The sequence below is a fragment of the Syzygium oleosum genome, unplaced genomic scaffold, assembly GCF_021117445.2.
Source record: "Syzygium oleosum isolate NSW1041296 unplaced genomic scaffold, Sole_v2.1 Sole_v2.04, whole genome shotgun sequence".
In the NCBI taxonomy this organism is placed as follows: Eukaryota; Viridiplantae; Streptophyta; class Magnoliopsida; order Myrtales; family Myrtaceae; genus Syzygium; species Syzygium oleosum.
Genome location: NW_026607488.1, coordinates 7519159 through 7537743, shown reverse-complemented (window position 1 = coordinate 7537743; position 18585 = coordinate 7519159). Strand labels below are relative to the sequence as shown.

Genomic DNA, 18585 nt, shown 5'->3' with positions numbered 1-18585 from the left:
ACGTTAAACCTAGATTTGAAATTGAGTTTAAAAGAAACTAAATCCTAAAATGCAATTCCAGTTATTTTTTTTTATGTTTTTCATTTCCATTTTTTATATTTTACTCATGGAAAAAACAAAGTAGAATCTAAAATAACATCCAAGGGAGGCGAAGCATGCACTGTACAGACCAAGGCCCGGTCTGGATGAGGGCGCAGATAACGCCCAAAATAAATCACATAGGATAGGCTTGAATGTCTGGTGCAAAAAGTGCTCGGTGCAAATTGGAGTAACGAACACTAATTCTAACATATTAGTAGACATCGATATAAACATGAATATACGACGAGAAAATCAACCTAACGTGACCCAATGAGGCTCACCGCTAAGGGGGATCTCGGCTTGAAGGCAAAATCGCTGGTTTTGAAAATCAAACAAGACATAATCAAACCTCGTATCCGGGCTAATCAAACCGGCAGGACCGAGACAATGAGTTTGCAACACCCGACAGGTGAGGCAGACTGACATACTTTGTGACATCCGGAATTTTCAAAATAGTATTTATGTGATATTCGGAAATTTCCATATACAGTAATGATACTTAGACTTTAAAACTAAGTATTATTAGTTTAGAATTTGGATGGACACGTAGAAATCTTAGTTGGATCGTAAATTTTGTGAGATACGGAAGATAATTTTCCGTGAACGTAATCGTTCCGAGTTCGACGTGTTGCAAATTAAAATACGTCAATGTATATGTTAATATTATAACGGTGAATATTTAATTCACCGTCATCTTAGTAGTTGATGGGTGATATTATTAGTTTAAACTTTAGTTGATTAGTGATAATAATTAATTATTTTCCATATGGTGTTAAAAGGGAGAAGAAATTCTGTTTTCATTTTGATTTCTCACGAAAACCTCTCTTAAGACACAAAAAACTTACTTGGCATTTGGAGAATTCATGCATGGCTACATGTCACTCTTAAACTTAGCATCTTACACTAATATGACACCTAACCATAAGCCATCATCACTCTTTTATATTAGTCATCCCTATTATGTCTTGGCCACCAATTGAGTGAGATGTTGTCACCTATGAGTACATGCATTCTTCCACCTAAAAATCTACTCTTACACATCACTTTAACCTTGGTAACATCGAAGGAAATTTGTCATCTTGGCCGTAACTATTCTTCACCTTCAAACCTTCAAAAATATTACTTTCACCACTCTCCGATCCAAGAATATACAAGGTGGTTTTAACTTTGAATTGTTTAGATCTTTTGCGATGTAAGTGAAAACTCTAGACGTTAAATTAATTCAATCTACTTAACACTTTTAACTTGGTTGGTTGAGATATGCCATTTTGATTTGCTATAGTATTATGGATATGGTGATTGTTGGATTTGTATTGCTGGTCTTGTACGTGTTCAAAATGTGTGCAATTGGTTTTCTTAAAGTATGGTATAGTTGGTAGGTGAAATTGATATATCTAAACTTAGAAATGTTATCTTTGAATTTCCAGACTCAAACGTTGCAGGTAATTCCACCTTCCACTCTCCGGGCAAATGTACTTTCTAAACAGATTTACTTCGGAACCTAAGTAGATATAGTTCTAAACCCAAGTAGATTTGACTCTCTAAATCTAAATGTATTTATCTCTAAACCCGAGTAGATTTTGTTGGGAAAACTTTTTAATAGATTTTGAAGTTGACAAAACTGTCCATAAGTATTTTGTAAGTTTGATGAATGCTTTGAAGTATTTTGATTCAGGAAGTTATACTTTGAAGATGGCAAACTTTTTACTTCAAGAAGTTCAGACTTTATATATGGCAGAAGGAGAAGTTCAGACTTTATACTGCAAAATCTAAAGTTCAGACTTTATATGGCATATGAAGAACTTCAAACTTTATAATATAATCGAAAGGTTAAAACTTTAGAGAAGAACCCATCCTGACGTAAGTTCTGAATGCAAGATCAGGTTATATAGAACCAGACTATATCTAGACTTTGACGCGAACTCAGAACGTACACAACGGCTAGTAATCTGGTTTGGATTTCATAAATTAAAAATCTTAGTTGACTCAATCTCAAAGGTTATTTTGCAAGGGAAATTTATAATGCAAAATATCTTAAATTGATTGACAATCAACCTCGAGACAAGTTTCTTTCTAAATGGAGAGGCTCTTCTTATGGAAACCCAAATTCTGGTTGTGTGGGCAACCAGATTCAATGGAATTCATATTTTTTCCTTCAACGGCAACTCAATCTTCTTGATATAGTTCTGTCTAACGGATAGATTGGAAGACGATCCTCTAGAGACTATTCAATAGTTAGATTGGAAGTACAGGAGTATATAAGGAGACCAAGAGCCAAGGAGCAAAAATAAAAGAGACAAAATCAAGAATTTACAATTCCAAAGTCTGAGCATACTTTGACCATTACTGCTTGTCTTTCATGAGCTAAAATATGTGATCTTGAGAGATATTGTAAGAGTGATTGAGTGAGATTAAGTGACCTATCATTCACAAGAGTATTATCACTCAAAATCTGTAATCTCTTCGTTAATCATCTAGTGGAATCCAGCTAATAAGCTATCAGCGTGAGAGAATGGACATAGGCTTAATTTAAACCAAACCACTATACGTCTTTGTGTGCAATTTTTCTCATTTTTTAAAGCTCCTTTCATTTATTACATTGCACACTTACACAATTGCTATCAAAGACTGTTTAAAATCTAAATGTTATTCAAACTTTATTCTTGATCTTTCATTTCCGCTTTAAATTAGTCAAGAATTGTTTAAAATCACCTCTTCACCCCCCCTCTAGGTGATCCTTGCTAGCCACCTCAGATTTTAGTCTCTAAATCTGAGTCTGTTAATTTTTTATACCCGAATAGATTTTACTTTCTAAATCTAACTGTTTACTTCTAAACTCGAGTAGATTTTACTTTTTGAATCTAAGTCTGTTTACTTCTAATCCCATGTAGATTTTACTTTATAAACCCAAATATATTCACTTTTTGAACCCAAATGTATTTATTTTCCAGATTTGAAAATATTCACTTTGTTTTCAAAATATACTCCTTTATTTGTCCAGACTAAAAAGTACTCATTGTTTGTCCCGATTCAAAATATACACAGTTATTTGTTTAGACTTTGAATATACTTGTTTATTTGTTCAGATTCAAAAATGCTCATTGTTTGTCCAGATTCAGAATATATTCAGTTATTTATCCAGACTTAGAATCTACCCATTTGTATGTTCGGATTCAATTCGTATGTTCAGATTCATATCCATATTTACGTTCAGACTCAAGTTGTGTGTCTAGATTCACGTTCAAATTCCCATTCAGATTCAATTCGTGTGTCCAGATTCATCTTTAGATTCACGTTCAAACTTAATCCTTGAATATAGTCATTGGCTTGCTCATAACCACTTTTGAAATATTCCCAGTTTCTGAATATATTCAACTAATGAGTCTTATCACACATTGCTTCTTACTTGTTTGACTAAGATCTCATTTCTTGAAGAATATATGGTGGAGCAAGAAGGTGAGTATGCATATTGAAATGCTTATAAATACTTATGGTTATGGTTTGCATGAGAATAATATAATTCTGTCACCCATAAATAAAAAGGTATTGTGTAATATCAAAATAGGAACGGTATAACATTTATTCATGTTCTCAGCATACTTATTGGTTATTATGCATTTGTGTTGTTTATACCAGGTGAAGTGGTAAAATAATTTTCTAGAGATTTCATTTACTGAGCCTCGGTTCATTCATTTATTTTCCAAACATGTAGGAATAAACAATCTGTGTTATAAAACCCACCCATGGGTAGCTTAGTTGGTTAGGGCGTACTTGAGATTGTGTGGTTAGGCACACTGGTCCCAGGTTCGATTCCTCAGCTGAGCACTTGTGATTTAAGTGGGGGGCCATGGCGGTGGGTTGCTGTGCTGGTCTCCCCCGAGGAATAGTCGAGGTGCGCGCAAGTTGGACCGGACACCTCGGTTACCAAAAAAAAAAAAACAATCTGCTGCCAATGCTTGCTTGTTTTCCTAGACACTGTGAATGCTAGTATGTCGATATGCTTTTCCCAGCTGCAGATATAGTTTATACTAAATGTATATCCACCATTTGGGTTGATGTGGGGCTCCCAGAGTGGGTTCCTCACCGGTATATAGCATGGTATGTGAACCTCAATGGCGACTCGGTTGGGCCGTTGTAGGATTTTGGTTGATACGACGGCGGCGATGTCTATGACTTGTCATTGGAGAGACAGACGATCCATGATGTAAAGTCCACCTATGTACAAGTAGTCTTTTGGAGCATAATGTAATATAGAGATAGGTGACCTCAACCTACTCAGACTTTTGTGTTTTTGTGAATAATGAAGTGGTTGTAAATATGATAAGTAATATAAATAAAGAAGTACTTTGACTATATTACTATGAATTTCATTGTTAATAAATGTTCAGATTTTGCTTCCGCTTGACTAAAAATTAATAATCGTAAGAAACATGTGTCGAGTGTGACGTTTTGGGGCGTCACATACTTGGCTTTAAACTACTATTTCGTGCTTCACAGATCCGATGAATGAAAGATGAAAGAGAACACAAGAAAAAAATAAGGCTCCTACCATGAATGATGGAAGAAAATAGATGAACAAGCTTGGATGGACCTCTCTCAACTTTCTCACTCTCATTTCCTTCTCAACTGACTCTCTGGCGCTCTCGGCCAACCTATAGCTCACGGCCAAACTCACTCTCACTCACTCACTCACAGTTTGGGAGACCCGTGGGAGATGCTCTCCAGCTCACTCTCTATTTCCCTCGCTCCCTCTCTCTCTCTTTCATGGCTTGAATGGTTAGGAAGTGAAGAAATTTCTTTTTTATACTCCCCAATTTAGGCTCACGGTTTGGACCCGTTTTTATGGTGCAATGGAGGTCCTTATCTAAGCTTAAAATGGTGAGGTATTTTGTCCAATGGTTTGTACTATGCATGGGATTATTGGCCGGTCAAAGGGAAGGGGATTTGTCCGTTGGTTTGTGCCATACTTTAGGTATTGTCCATTCAAAAGAGGAAGCCTTTTTGTCTAAAGGTTTGTACCAAGCTTGGTGGTTCAAAGTTAGTCTATCGGCCCTCGGATTTAGAGGTGTATGGCTGGCCAAGGAGATCCCATATTGACTAATTTGGTTCAAATTTAATGTGCCATTGTTTCCCTATATGGTATACCTAAAAATAGCCTCATTTGCTTGTCCAATCTTTTCCTATTAAATCACCAACGTGTGAGGGCAAATTAAAAGGGTTAATGATGTGAAAATTTGAAGTAAAATGGGTGATTAGAGGGTGGCCATTATTTGGACGAATTTTAAAAGTAAATGATGTGGGGCATGCGAAAATGAGATATACGAATTTGAGTCCATGCAAAGTACAATATGCGAGTTTATGCAATATTGATGTTTTTGGTTAGGGATCAAATTCTAAATGAAATCGATCCCTAATTTTCTTATGAAATGCACAAATAGTCTGTTAGCAGAAATTCAAGTGTAAACACTATATTTACATTGAAAGAAGAACCAGAAAAGATGACCAGCATGTAATGAAAAATTAATGTAAAAATTAACGATGTCGCTCGTGTCAGAAGATGCAAAACATCCTTTTCCTTCAGATAAGCCTATGACAGCGTTGATTTTGGCACGGGAATTCATAAACTTCATCTGGAAGTGAGGAGACACATGCTAACTAAAAATTTGTCCAATCAACTAAAGGCATAACGTCATAGGTAAATAAAAATGAGAACTCCATCGGTACCTTAGTAGCCTCTCAGATTGTGCCGAAGCCAGATGGGTCTTCATTTCTGCTGCGACCAAACATAAAAGTGACCCAGTTTCTCAGTGACCAATCTGCCAGAAAGTCGCATAATACTTGAGCCCTTAAAGATTTTGCCATCTGAAATTTGAGGAGGAAATCAACCGGTGCACGGCTTTCCTTTTGGAAGAGACAGGTGTAATCACCTGGAGGGGCTGCTTTTTGTTCATGGCGGTTGATTTGGTTGGCCTCGACTTGTCTGTAAAGGGACTTCAATAGAGTCAAACTTGAAATTGACTCCAATAAATTTGCCCATCGCTTCTTCCCGTTTCTCCATTAAGTTTTTCCGCGGGCTGCTCCCCCGTCTTCCCTTAACAGTGTGGATGCCATGCACAGGTATCTGTTAAAACTTAGGAGAATCCAGCATCACGTAAACGTAGAACGTGCCCTTACATCCTTCAACTTATTCTGTACTTGCTCCGAGTTCTCAGCCGGACATTCACTGATTTTCAGATTTTCCAAGGATGTTAGTTCTTCTAGGCCTTCAATTTGATGGATCATTTTGCATCGTCTGATCTCTAAAACTTTCAGCGACTTCAAGTTTGAAAGATCAGGTAAACTATCGAGGCAATCACAGTCAGATAGAATCAAACTACTCAGTGATGTTAACTGGCCAATCCCATTGAGATTTCGTATTTTGCAGTTTGATATTTCTAGCCTCTTCAGGGCTTTAAGCCCTTCAAGCCCTTCAATCTCTTCTATCACAGAGGGTGGTCGGCGTGCTTTCGGGTCCCCATCACTTAGGCACAGCTCCTCCAATTCCTTCAAACCTTTAAGAATGGGTAGCGCTTTCATCCTTTTAGAACTCACACGCAGACAAATTAGAGAAGGGGGAAGCTTTGGCAACTCTTCAATTTCATTGCACCGAATTAAATCCAGGGTGTGAAGACCTGGGATGGTGGAGATTTCAGGGGGTAGGCTAGATATACCGGAATGCCCCAGCGTCAATGATCTCAGACGATGTAGTCCCTCAATATCACCGGGAATGGCCCCCTTCAAACTCCGACACCAGGAAGCATAGAGTTCTTCGAGCTTGTTTAGATTCCCAATCTCCCTAGGAAATGCTCGAATGAAGGAAGAATCCATTCTCAGCACTTTCAAGCTTTTCAGATTTCTTATTGAATTGGGGAGTTCAGAGATACTAGTCGCCGATATATCCAACTCCTCCAATGACCCCATTTCACCGATAGAATATGGAAGTTTCTCCAAATAACGGCAATCCCTCAATGACAAGCGTCTTAGCTTAAGCAGCTCCCCCAGTGAGCTCGGGAGCTCAGAAACTTTGGCACCATCTAATGAGAGTTCGGTGAGAGCAGTCAGGTAACTAATTGAACTGGGCAGGTGAGTCAATGAGAAGCACTTTAAGCCACTGAGAATTTCGAGTTGCTTCAAATTGCCTATGGAGATGGGGATCTGCCATACAGAAGTCCCGTCAATAAAAAGCTCTTTCAGAGCTGTCAGACAACCTAGTTCCACTGGCAACCCGTTTAATTGAGAGCAGAACTTCAAATTCAGGGAAACTAAACGTTTCAAATGGCCAATTGAAGGATCTAGCTTCACCAAACGAGAACATTGTTCAAGAATCAGGATTTCCAAATATTTGTAACCAGAAAAGTTGGGAGTGATCAGTAAGTCAGAACATCCGGTAAGATTCAAGACTTTCAATTTCTCCATCTGTAAAGTCAAAACAGAGAACCCACACAAGGTCAATTCGCAGATATATAATTCAAGAAAGCAAATACAAAACAACCAAATGAATACCAAACCACCTTGATTTCACTCCAACCTCCCCAGTCTTCCCTTACTTTGCTCCAAGACAGATCAAGAATAACCAACTCTCTCAATACAAAATTTTCTGCACTAAAATTGGGAGGACACCTTTGCCAACTGAGCCACTTTACACTTGGAAATGCACCTGTAAAATCTCCGAAAACTTTTGCATTATCCAACTTGAGAAAAGTTTTGTCTGGCATGCTCTCAAAATCTCCAGCGGTGAATTTGCATGAATCATGATCATCTAGGTCAATGCAGGGAGCTTCAACGTTTTCCATTCCCTACATTTGACATAAGTAACAAAATCATCAGAAGCTGTAAACAAAAATACCCATCAGAATAAGGAAGCTTTCGTTGCCCTATATGCTAAAGAGCACATGTACAATATGATTCATTCAGAAAATATGACCAAAAAAAAATCGTGGCCCATATGTCAAGGTGTTTATTTTGCCAAAAACAAACTGAACCAAAAGGTTTTACCTTCTCCCTGCTCGTTGCTTTAGGAACCATATCTGGTATGTAAAATTTTCTCCGAATTGGATCTCCAGAGCCCTTTTGATTTAAAATTCTTTGGCCAACAAATCTTAGCAATCTGTGCATCAGCAATTCATTGTTTTCTCCAATTTTTGCCAATGGCATCAGAATGCAACCAGAAGATGGAGATAAACAATTGGGCCACATATATGAAGCAATTTGGGCATCCACACCAGAGATAAAACCTGCTATGTCAAGAAATATATGTTTTTGCTTTGGATCTAATGCTTCATAACATATATCCAGCATCTCTTCAAGGCAAACTGTAGTCTTTTGAGAACTCATCATGCGTGCTTTCATTGACTTCTCCATCTTTTCCCACTCTTGTATTGATTTACCCCGCAAAAATGAACCAGCGACTTCAACTGCTAATGGTAGTTTCTCTGCAGCATTGACAATGCGGTTTGAGAATCCATCATAATCAGGTATGGAAAATTGCATCCCGAATGCATGCTTGCAGAAAAGTTCAAAAGCTTGACCATCATCCAACTCACTAACCATGTAGTTACGAGCCTTCTCGAGATCATACCCTTTGAGAATTTCATTATTTTTGGAAGTCACAATTATTCGACTACCTGGACCAAACCAATGAAGCTGGTCTCCTACAATAGCATGAAGATGGGATTGCTCTTCCACGTCATCAACAACTATTAGAACTTTCATTTCGCGAAATACATCCAGGAAATCTGCTATTCTTTCGTCAAAAGAAGGATCTTCACGATCGTGTTCAAGGATATCACGTATCAACTTATTTTGCAAAAACTGAATACCACTAGCATTTTGTGTGGTTTCTTCGACCTCTGCGAGAAAGCTACAACTGTCGAAACAAGAAGAGATGCGTTTGTATACAGCCTTGGCGAGAGTCGTCTTGCCAATTCCATCAGTTCCATAGATTCCAATAATGCGCACCTCATCATTGACTTCCATCTCCAGTAAGTCGGTGATTTGTTTTGCACGATCATCAATTCCAACTACATTCTGAACAGCTGCAATTGCATAATTCCTATCTGAGGTTTCCATGTCTACTAGTTGCTGTCCAGCTTCATCTTTTATTTTCTCCATGCTCTGCAATAAAAAGAGAATTTCTTCACCAAAGTACTATGGAGAAAAGAACAAACATCACCCGATCAGTCTCTCTTGTAACATTACTTCAGTACATAGATACAAGATATTCATTTGTCATCGAACTTTTTTAGTCGATGCAAAAAACTGCAGACACTATTTTAGCATACTCTGTTCCATAATTCAGTATCTTGCCAATTCAATCAGTTCCATATATTCCAATAATGCGCACCTCATCATCGACTTCCATTTCCGGTAAGTTGGTGATTTCCTCTACGCTATCATCAATTCCAGCCACATTTTGAACAGCAGCAATTGCATAATTCCTATCTGAGGTTTCCATGTCTGCTGCTCGCTCTCCAGCTTCAACTTCCATTTTCTTCATCCTCTGCAAGAAAAACAGATTATCGTAGATGGAGAAAAGAACAAACAGCACCTGATCAGTCTCTCTCTTATAACATTACTTTAGTTCCACACATAGATACAAAATATTCATTTGTCATCAAATTTTTCTAGTTGATGCAAAAATATGCAGACACTTATTCTGGCAATCTCTGATACGTAATTCAATATCTACTCTCTCGCAATATATATAAGGAAACTTAGCAAGTATTTTAATCTAATTAGGTGACAACAGTATCTTGGAAGTTGGATCTGCTTATTTACTGACCAGATATTTCAACTATCAAGAAAACTTGATACGGGCATCACAGCAATGGTCACTCTAATTAAATTAGTAGTGTTCATATCTCTGAAGTGCAAATAAGTTCCAAACAACAAATGAACATTATGAGAATAGGAATAACATCTTAAAATCAGATGGAAGACTATCTTTAGACTCCGACTATTCAATGATTGATATTAAGTTCATGTTATCTTCAAATACATGTTTCTTTTGTTCCTTCTGCATCATCTTTCCTTTTCTTGTGTTGCTATTCCAAGTTGAATGATCTACTTTCAATTTTAGGTGATGGTGATCTTGACTAATTGAAAGCAATGCTTAAATATTCTCACTGAGTTCCAAATACAAGCATGTTCTGATACCACGTTTACGGGTACTGAGCTTTTCTTCATTGGTTCCTTCGTCACTCGGTTACTTTTACATGCACTTCTGTCCTTAAATAGAATGTCAGGCCCATTTGGTTCAACTTTGGAAAGGGGCCTTTGGGGAATGCAAATACCTTTAGGTTAAAACCTCTTGGGGAAATGCAAATGGTGTTTGGTAAAAAATTCTTTGTGAAGCTATTTTGGCTAATTTTTATTTGCAAAGGGCTTTGGGACCCTTTTTTATTAAAAAAAAAAATTACCCTTCGCCGGAGCCGGGGAAGGGCTACGGCCACCGGCAAGCCAGATCTAGTGCCAGCGGCCATCGCTCGAGGTTGGGCAACCGCCGGTGAGCCAAATCTAGCACTGGCGAATGTCGCCCAACCTCGGGCAAAAGTCACCTGGGGTCGCGCGACCTAGGCAACAACGGCCTGGGTCAAGCGACCCCAGGCGACGGCCGCCTAGGTTGCGGCCTAGGCCGACATCGCCTGAGGTCGCGTGACCCAGGCGACGGCCGCCTGGGGTCACGCGACCCATGCGACGGCCGCCTGGGGTCACGCGACCCAGGCCGACGGTGCCTGAGCAGTCGCGAGACCTCAGGTGGCCTAGGTCGCACAACCTCAAGCGGCCGTCGCCTGGCTCGGGCAACCTCGCCAGCCCTTTGCTGTCCAGATCCGGTGTCGTCGGCAACCCTCGCCGGCCACGCTTTCATGAAGAAGATGAACAGTAATAAGAAGACAAAATCGGAATATTAAAATTTTGAATAAGGGTAGTTTGGGAAGGGAAAAAAAAATTTCAGCATTTGTGGAATGCCCAAAGCTGGCAGCTTTGGGTTTACGGCATTCCAAATGCTAGCATTTGGCCAATGTTAGGCCGAAAGTTGAACCAAACGGGGCCGTCAACTATCAATTAAGCATATTGTCTATTCGCTACAGATTTTTGCAAATTTCTTGTTCAATTCGTGTGTTGCCAGTTTACATTGGCACTTACATATTTTTCATGAGACCAGCACCAATTGACAAAGATCAACAATCGAGAAAGAATTGAAAATGATTGGCATGTGGGCGAGTGATTGGCAAGGGATTAAAGACGACTAGCGGAATGAGGTAAAACATGCTGCTAGTGCTAGGTTGAATAAAGTTGGAATCTTTTTGGGGAAAGATAAAATTTTGCTCCTTGTTTTTTTCGTGATTCTCATCTTGGTCCCATTTCTTTCACTCATTTTAGCCCCTAATCGATTTTATTTTTTCAAATTCATCCCCTCGATGACTTTCTGATTTAAAACCTGCTGGAAACGAACAAACACCCTAGTCTACATGGCACCTGCATGTCAGCAAATCGTTTGTTTATCAAGCACATTTACATGAGGAAGTCATTAGAGGACGAAATCGAAGGGAAAAAAGAAATACTTGTTGAGAGATTAAAGATGAAGAAAGTACGGTACATGGACCAAAATAAAGAGTCGCAAATAATATGAGGACCAAAACGTATTTCTCTGTTTTCCTGACTTAATATACGAATTTTGTAGACCGGTTGTATTATACGCGGCATTAGTTTTGACTTTTTTTTTTCATTAATTCAAACTCACAGTACTCGAACCAAAATGGAAACAACAAAATCATCTGTTTCTCTTTCTAACTGTCGGTATTTAACCTTCGTAAAGATTTGAGATGCTCGATTAAATGAAATTTTAATTCCGACTGTCAAAATGAGTAATGTAAAACCCTAAAGCTAAAAGCAAAATCCACTCCAAACATTCCCCAAGTAAAGGCAAGAGGCTGTCGAAAAAATGTGAAACGAAAACGCACCTCCTCCAAGTAAAGCAAAAAATATAAAATATAAAAGTAAGAGTCAAGCTACTCTAATTCCATGGCCAGTTCCGTTTCTTTTTCTATATTTTACGTTATTATATTAATTCTTCATCTTTTTTCACTTTAATTACATTAATCTATTCTTTTTGGATAGTTTTGACGTACCTCATGTACTACTATCTTTTAATGGTAATTATTTATTTCAATTATGGTACTAATACAAATTCAATTGTTTTGCATTATGGAACTAAAAAACAGTTCTATTTTCTACTATTCGAACGAAAAATCCATAACCATGGGATACTTTGTTTCAAATCACTTGATGAAAATCTGTATGTCGTCGTATTTTTTCTTAATCTAAAGTAATATGCTTCCAAATTACTAGTATCTCTTTTTGTCATAAGTTGCATTTTTTAGTGAAATAATACTTTCGCGCGTATAAAGTTACATCATGATATAATTAATGACTATTTGTTCAAGCAATATGTGCATTTAATTTATTTTGAAATAGTCATGTATTATGAACAGACGTGAATGTGTATCCCGTGGCGGCAATCTGCTATAGTACTAAAATCGTAAAATCAACTAGTCAAGCCCATTTGGTGGCCAAAAATAAGAACCTAGTCCGGCCTACTACATATGCATGCACCGGCAAAACAGCAAATAAATGTGTGACACAATTATTGTTTAACGGCTATGAATGCTGAAAAACTAATGGATGCAACATAAATCAAAGTTTTTTTGGGTGGGGTGAAGGGGGGTAATCTATAACTTTTACTGTGCAATTATGCCAAAGTTTAAGAGGGCAATTATTGCTAAAAATTATGACATCAAAATAAACACATATCGTATAAAATTAGGTCCAACGCTCAATTATATAACAACGAAAAAAATTTAAAAATTATAATGACAAAACTTTTATTTGTGCTATTAAATTTATACAAAACAATATTTCAAATTAAAAAGAACATGTCGAAGGAACACAAATATAATTGAAATTATTTAAAGATCACCTCTGATAAATTTTCGTCATTGGATTAAAAGATATATTTTAGTCCATGTAAATTTCAGACCAATATTTAACTTTTTACAATTTGTGCAGTTTTACCGAATTATAGCATCAAATTGAAAGTATAACAAATCAATTTTCCAACCCGTGCATTCACGTACATCTACTTTATATTTATGAAGAAGATATCGCACCTTGTTTGATGTATCCAGAGGAATCTCCTCTCTGTAAATACGCTTCAAAGACGTCGCACCTTGTTTGATGAAGTCCCCACTCCCCCATCTTTTGACTGAACGTGCCATTACATGCTCCAACGCATTCTGTGCTTGCACCGAGTTCTCAGCCGGACATTCACTGATATTCAGCTTTTCCAAGGATGTTAGTTCTTCTAGGCCTTCAATATGATAAATCATTTTGCATTGTCTGATCTCTAAAACTGTCAGCAACTTCAAGTTTGAAAGATCAGGTAAACTATCGAGGTAATCACAGTCGGATAGAATCAAACTTCTCAGTGAGGTCAACCAGCCAATCCCATTGAGATTCTGTATTTTGCAGTTTGATATATCTAGCCTCTTCAGGGCTTTAAGCCTTTCAAGCCCTTCAATCTTTTCTATCGCAGAATGGTAGAGCTTGACCACTGACAACGTCTTGGGAAGCTCAGATACTTCTTTAAGGCTCAAACCAGGAAGAATAGGCCGCTGAGGAATACCTGTTGGTTCAAACTTCAGCTTGATAACTTGCGAAAGAGACAATTCTAGTTTCCTCAGTTTAGGAAACCATATTGAGAAGGATGGTTTGTCAATCATTTGTTTTACATTGGATTCTGGCATCGGCTGTTTTGAGGGAGGTCGGTCCCCATCACTTAGGCACAGCTCCTCCAATTCCTTCAAATCTTCAAGAAGGGGTATCACTTTCATCCTTTTAGAACTCACACGCAGACAAATTAGAGAAGGGGGAAGCTCCGGCAAGTCTTCAATTTCATTGCACTGAATTAAATCCAGGGTGTGAAGACCAGAGACGGTGAAGATTTCGGGGGGTAGGCTAGATATACTGGAATGCCCCAGCGTCAATGATCTCAGACGATGTAGTCCCTTGATATCACCAGGAATGGCCCCCTTCAAACTCCGACACCAGGAAGCATATAGTTCTTCGAGCTTGGTTAGATTCCCAATCTCCCCAGGAAATGCTCGAATGAAAGAGGAATCCATTCTCAGCACTCTCAAGCTTTTCAGATTTCTTATTGAATTGGGGAGTTCAGAGATACTAGTCGCCGATATATCCAACTCCTCCAATGACCCCATTTCACCGATAGAATATGGAAGTTTCTCCAAATAACGGCAATCCCTCAATGACAAGCGTCTTAGCTTAAGCAGCTCCCCCAGTGAGCTCGGGAGCTCAGAAACTTTGGCACCATCTAATGAGAGTTCGGTGAGAGCAGTCAGGTTACAAATTGAACTGGGCAGGTCAGTCAATGGGAAGCACTTGAAGCCACTGAGAATTTCGAGTTGCTTCAAATTGCCTATGGAGATGGGGATCTCCCGAACAGAGGTCCCGTCTATAAAAAGCTCTTTCAGAGCTGTCAAACAACCTAGTTCATCTGGCAACGTGAAGAATCGAGAGCAGAACTTCAAATTCAGGGAGACTAAACGTTTCAAATGGCCAATCGAAGGATCTAGCTTCACCAAACGAGAACATCGTTCAAGAATCAGGATTTCCAAATCTTTGTAACCAGAGAAGTTGGGAGTGATCGGTAAGTCAGAACACCCGGTAAGATTCAAGACTTTCAATTTCTCCATCTGTAAAGCCAAAACAGAAACCCACACATGGTCAATTCGCAGATATATAATTCGAGAAAGCAGACATAAAACAACCAAATACCAAACCACCTTGATTTCAGTCCAACCTCCCCAGTCTTCCGTGACTTTGCTCCAAGACAGATCAAGAATGACCAACTCTCTCAACACAAAATTAAATGCATCAAATTTCAGAGGGCACCTTTGCCAACAGAGCCACCTTAAACTTGCAAATGCACCAGCAAAATTTCCGGAAACTTTTGCATTATCCAACTTGAGAAACCTTATGTCTGGCATGCTCTGAAAATCTCCAGCTGTGAAGTCAAAGGAGAGAGCTTCAACGTTTTCCATTCCCTACATTTGACAAAGAAACATAATCATCAGAAGCTGTAAACGCAAATACCTATCAGAAAAAAGGATACTTTCCTTGCCCTACATGCTAAAGAGTACATACATGATATGATTCCTTGAGAAAATATGGAAAAAAAGAAATTGTAGCCCATATGTCAAGATGTTTGTTTTGCCGATAACAAACTGAACCAAAAGGTTTTACCTTCTCCATATCCTGTATGTAAAATTTTCTCCCAATTGGATCTCCAGATCCCTCTTGATTTACAATTCTTTTGCCAAGGCATCTTAGCAATCTGTGCATCTGCAAATCATTGTTTTCTCCAATTTTTGCCAGGGGCATTAGAATGCAATCAGAAGATGGATAACAATTGGGCCACATATATGAAGCAATTCGGGCATCCACACCAGGGATAAAACATGCTATGTCCAGAAATATATCTTTTTGCTGTTGATCTAATTCTTTGTAACATATATCCAGTATCTCTTCAAGGCCTACCGAAGTCTTTTGAGAACTCATCATACGTGCTTTCATTGACTTCTCCATCTTTTCCCATTCTTGTATTGATTTACCCCACAAAAATGAACCAACGACTTCAACTGCTAATGGTAGTTTCTCTGTAGCATTGACAATGCGATTTGAGAATCCAACATAATCGAGTATGGAAGATTGCATCCTGAATGCATGCTTGCAGAAAAGTTCAAAAGCTTGACCATCATCCAACTCACTAACCATGTAGTTACGAGCCTTCTCGAGATCATACCCTTTGAGAATTCCACTAGTTTTGGAAGTCACAATTATTCGACTACCTAGACCAAACCAATGAAGCCGGTCTCCTACAATAGCATGAAGATGGGATTGCTCTTCCACGTCATCGACGACTATTAGAACTTTCATTTTGTGAAATACATCCAGGAAATCTTCTATTCTTTCATCAAAAGAAGGATCTTCACGATCTTGTTCAAGGATATCACGTATCAACTTATTTTGCAAAAACTGAATACCTCTAGGATTTTGTGTGGTTTCTTCGACCTCTGCGAGAAAGCTACAACTGTCGAAACAAGAAGAGATGCGTTTGTATACAGCCTTGGCAAGAGTCGTCTTGCCAATTCCATCAATTCCATAGATTCCAATAATGCGCACCTCGTCATTGACTTCCATCTCCAGTAAGTTGGTGATTTGTTTTGCACGATCATCAATTCCGACTACATTCTGAACAGCTGCAATTGCATAATTCCTATCTGAGGTTTCCATGTCTACTGGCTGCTGTCCAGCTTCATCTTTTATTTTCTCCATGCTCTGCAATAAAAAGAGAATTTCTTCACCAAAGTATTATCATAGACGGAGAAAAGAACAAACATCACCTGATCTGTCTCTCTATTATCACATTGCTTCAGTTCCACACATAGATACAGGAAATTCATTTGTCATCAAATTTTTCTTGCCTGTGCAAAAAAAAGTGCAAACACTTATTCTAGCATACTCTGATACCTAATTTGCCATTTAATCTAGTCCTAATGAAACTATTTTCATTGTCAATCAAATGAAGGATGTACCATCAAAATAAACGGGTGCTGGAGCAGCTTCTCCGCCGTCCACCTCCTCGCCGGGTCCCTCTGCAAGCAGCACGTCACGAAATGCCTGAGCTCCGGCGACGCGGAGGGCGGCACCTGCGGCGGCTTCGCCATGCATATGGCGCAGAAGAGGCTGGACCAGTCGCCGGCCACCCCGAACGGGAACCTGCCCAGGTAGACCTCCAGCACGCTGACCCCGAGGCTCCATATGTCCCCCGCGTACCCGTCGTAGGAGCCCCTGTTGATAGCGGTGCCGATCCTCTCGGGGCTCATGTACGCGATCGTGGCCACCGCGGAATTCACGTCCATGGTCTACGACAGCACTCGGCTCACCCCGAAATCGGCGATCTTGACCTGGTTCCTCGAGTTGATCAGCAAATTGGAGGGCTTTATGTCTCGATGCACGATCTTGCGGGCGTGCAGGTAATGGAGGCCCTTGAGGATTTGGCGGGTGACGCCGGAGAGGCGGTGCTCGTCGCCTATGTGGGCGCCGTGGAGGGAGCCGCCGTCCATGTACTCGAGGAGCAGGTGTATCTCGCCGGCGGTGGTGCCGTGGCGGTCGGACATGTCGTGGCAACGGACGACGTTGGGGTCGTCGACGTCGCGGAGGATCATGACCTCGCGGTGGATCTGGCGGACGACGGACTCCTCGTAGTTGTCGCCGTGGATGACCTTGAGGGCGTAGAGGCGGCCGGTGGGGCGGTGGACCACCTTGTAGACGGTGCCGCCGTTGCCGCTGCCGATCCGGCTAAGGCGTTTGAGGTCAGAGAAGTCGAGCTGGCGGGGGCAGGCGGCGGAGGTGGAGGTGGAGGGGGCGGAAGGAGGAGGGAGGGGGAGGGGGACGGCGAGGTTGGTGTTGCGCTGGGGGAGGGGGAGGGTGAGGTCGGGCCGCCGGCGAGACCAGTGGCTGCCCGGCGGGGGTTGGACCGCCACCATCCTTCCCTTCCTTCCTTCCTTCCTCCCGCGTGGCTCGCTCTGGTTTAAGCTAAACAAAAACAGGAAACGAAGTCAAAACGATGACAAATGTGTATATATACGGTGCCTCCACCTCCACTACCCAATGTGTAAGAGAAGCAGGAGTCTTGTCAAAAGGTCAAAGCACGAGATACTTCCCATTTTCCCATTTTTATCCAACTCTTTTTCAAAGGGCTCGAACGGGGCAGAAAGGGAGGGAGGGCGGGCTCAAATCATCGAGTGGAGATGGAGATGGAGATGGAGATGGAGATGGAGGCGGATGGGTTTGATCTGATCTCGCCAAGGATTCGTGTGTATTATATAGTACAGTCGAGAAGTAGAAGAAGAAGAGGAGGAGGAGGAGGAGCGACGCGGTTCAACGGGGGAGGGGGCCCGGCGTGATTGAACCGGTGAGAGTCTTTGCGGATTTCGTCTGCGTTTGCGTCCGTAAAAGCTAAGGGCCTCCTCCTCGTTTCGATCCCACATCTGCTCCTCCTTCATTCGCTATTCCCACATACATGTACCATCTCTTAACTTTGGGGTTCGACGCGTCTAAACTTCTTTAAAACCTCGACGTTAGGTGGGTTCTGCTATTGGAGGGATCGATTTTTGGGCGACCCGATACCGGGTACCTCTGAAAATACCAGAAGAGCGTGGATGGTGGTCTAGTTTCGAATGCATTTGATTCAGCATTTTCAATGAACTTTGGGACTCAGAGTCCCTCGGGCAAATGCAAATTGGGTTTGGTAAATTTTTTTGGAGTACTATAGGAAAATGCAATTATATTTCCAAAGGGCTTTAAAGGCTTTTAGCCCAAGTC

General features: G+C 40.3%; 2 protein-coding genes across 5 annotated transcripts; both read right to left on the bottom strand.

Moving 5' to 3' along the window:
- Window positions 1–5591: 5591 nt before the first annotated feature.
- LOC115685312 (uncharacterized) lies at window positions 5592–17120 on the bottom strand. Of its 4 annotated transcripts, none has more exons than XR_008816480.1 (9): window positions 16794–17120; window positions 15343–16536; window positions 14982–15242; window positions 13290–14891; window positions 9464–9619; window positions 8116–9234; window positions 7632–7916; window positions 6009–7536; window positions 5592–5897 (listed from the first exon to the last, which is right to left on the bottom strand). XR_008816480.1 is itself a non-coding variant. In XM_056311013.1 (9 exons), exons 2-9 carry the CDS (start codon window positions 16659–16661, stop codon window positions 6229–6231), a joined length of 5985 nt encoding a protein of 1994 aa, XP_056166988.1. In that variant the 5' UTR covers window positions 16662–16682; window positions 16794–16933; the 3' UTR covers window positions 5592–6228. The 4 variants fall into 4 exon arrangements, 3 of the variants coding, with proteins under 3 accessions (XP_056166988.1, XP_056166985.1, XP_056166987.1); XM_056311013.1 differs by adding an exon at window positions 16602–16682 and having other exon boundaries at window positions 5592–7536; window positions 16794–16933; XM_056311010.1 differs by having other exon boundaries at window positions 5592–7536.
- Window positions 17121–17123: 3 nt separating this feature from the next.
- LOC115685300 (mitogen-activated protein kinase kinase 5-like) lies at window positions 17124–17620 on the bottom strand. The gene has a single exon (XM_030610337.2). It carries the CDS (start codon window positions 17424–17426, stop codon window positions 17124–17126), a length of 303 nt encoding a protein of 100 aa, XP_030466197.2. The 5' UTR covers window positions 17427–17620.
- Window positions 17621–18585: the final 965 nt, after the last annotated feature.

Coding starts and splice junctions, on each gene's coding strand:
- LOC115685312 (XM_056311010.1), bottom strand. CDS start 17,120: ATGGACGTGAATTCCGCGGTGGCCACGATCGCGTACATGAGCCCCGAG. Junction 14,892..14,981: donor GAGGTTGGACTGAAATCAAG/GTGGTTTGGTAT, acceptor TTGGCTTTACAG/ATGGAGAAATTGAAAGTCTT. Junction 7,537..7,631: donor GAGGTTGGAGTGAAATCAAG/GTGGTTTGGTAT, acceptor TTGACTTTACAG/ATGGAGAAATTGAAAGTCTT.
- LOC115685300 (XM_030610337.2), bottom strand. CDS start 17,426: ATGATCCTCCGCGACGTCGACGACCCCAACGTCGTCCGTTGCCACGAC.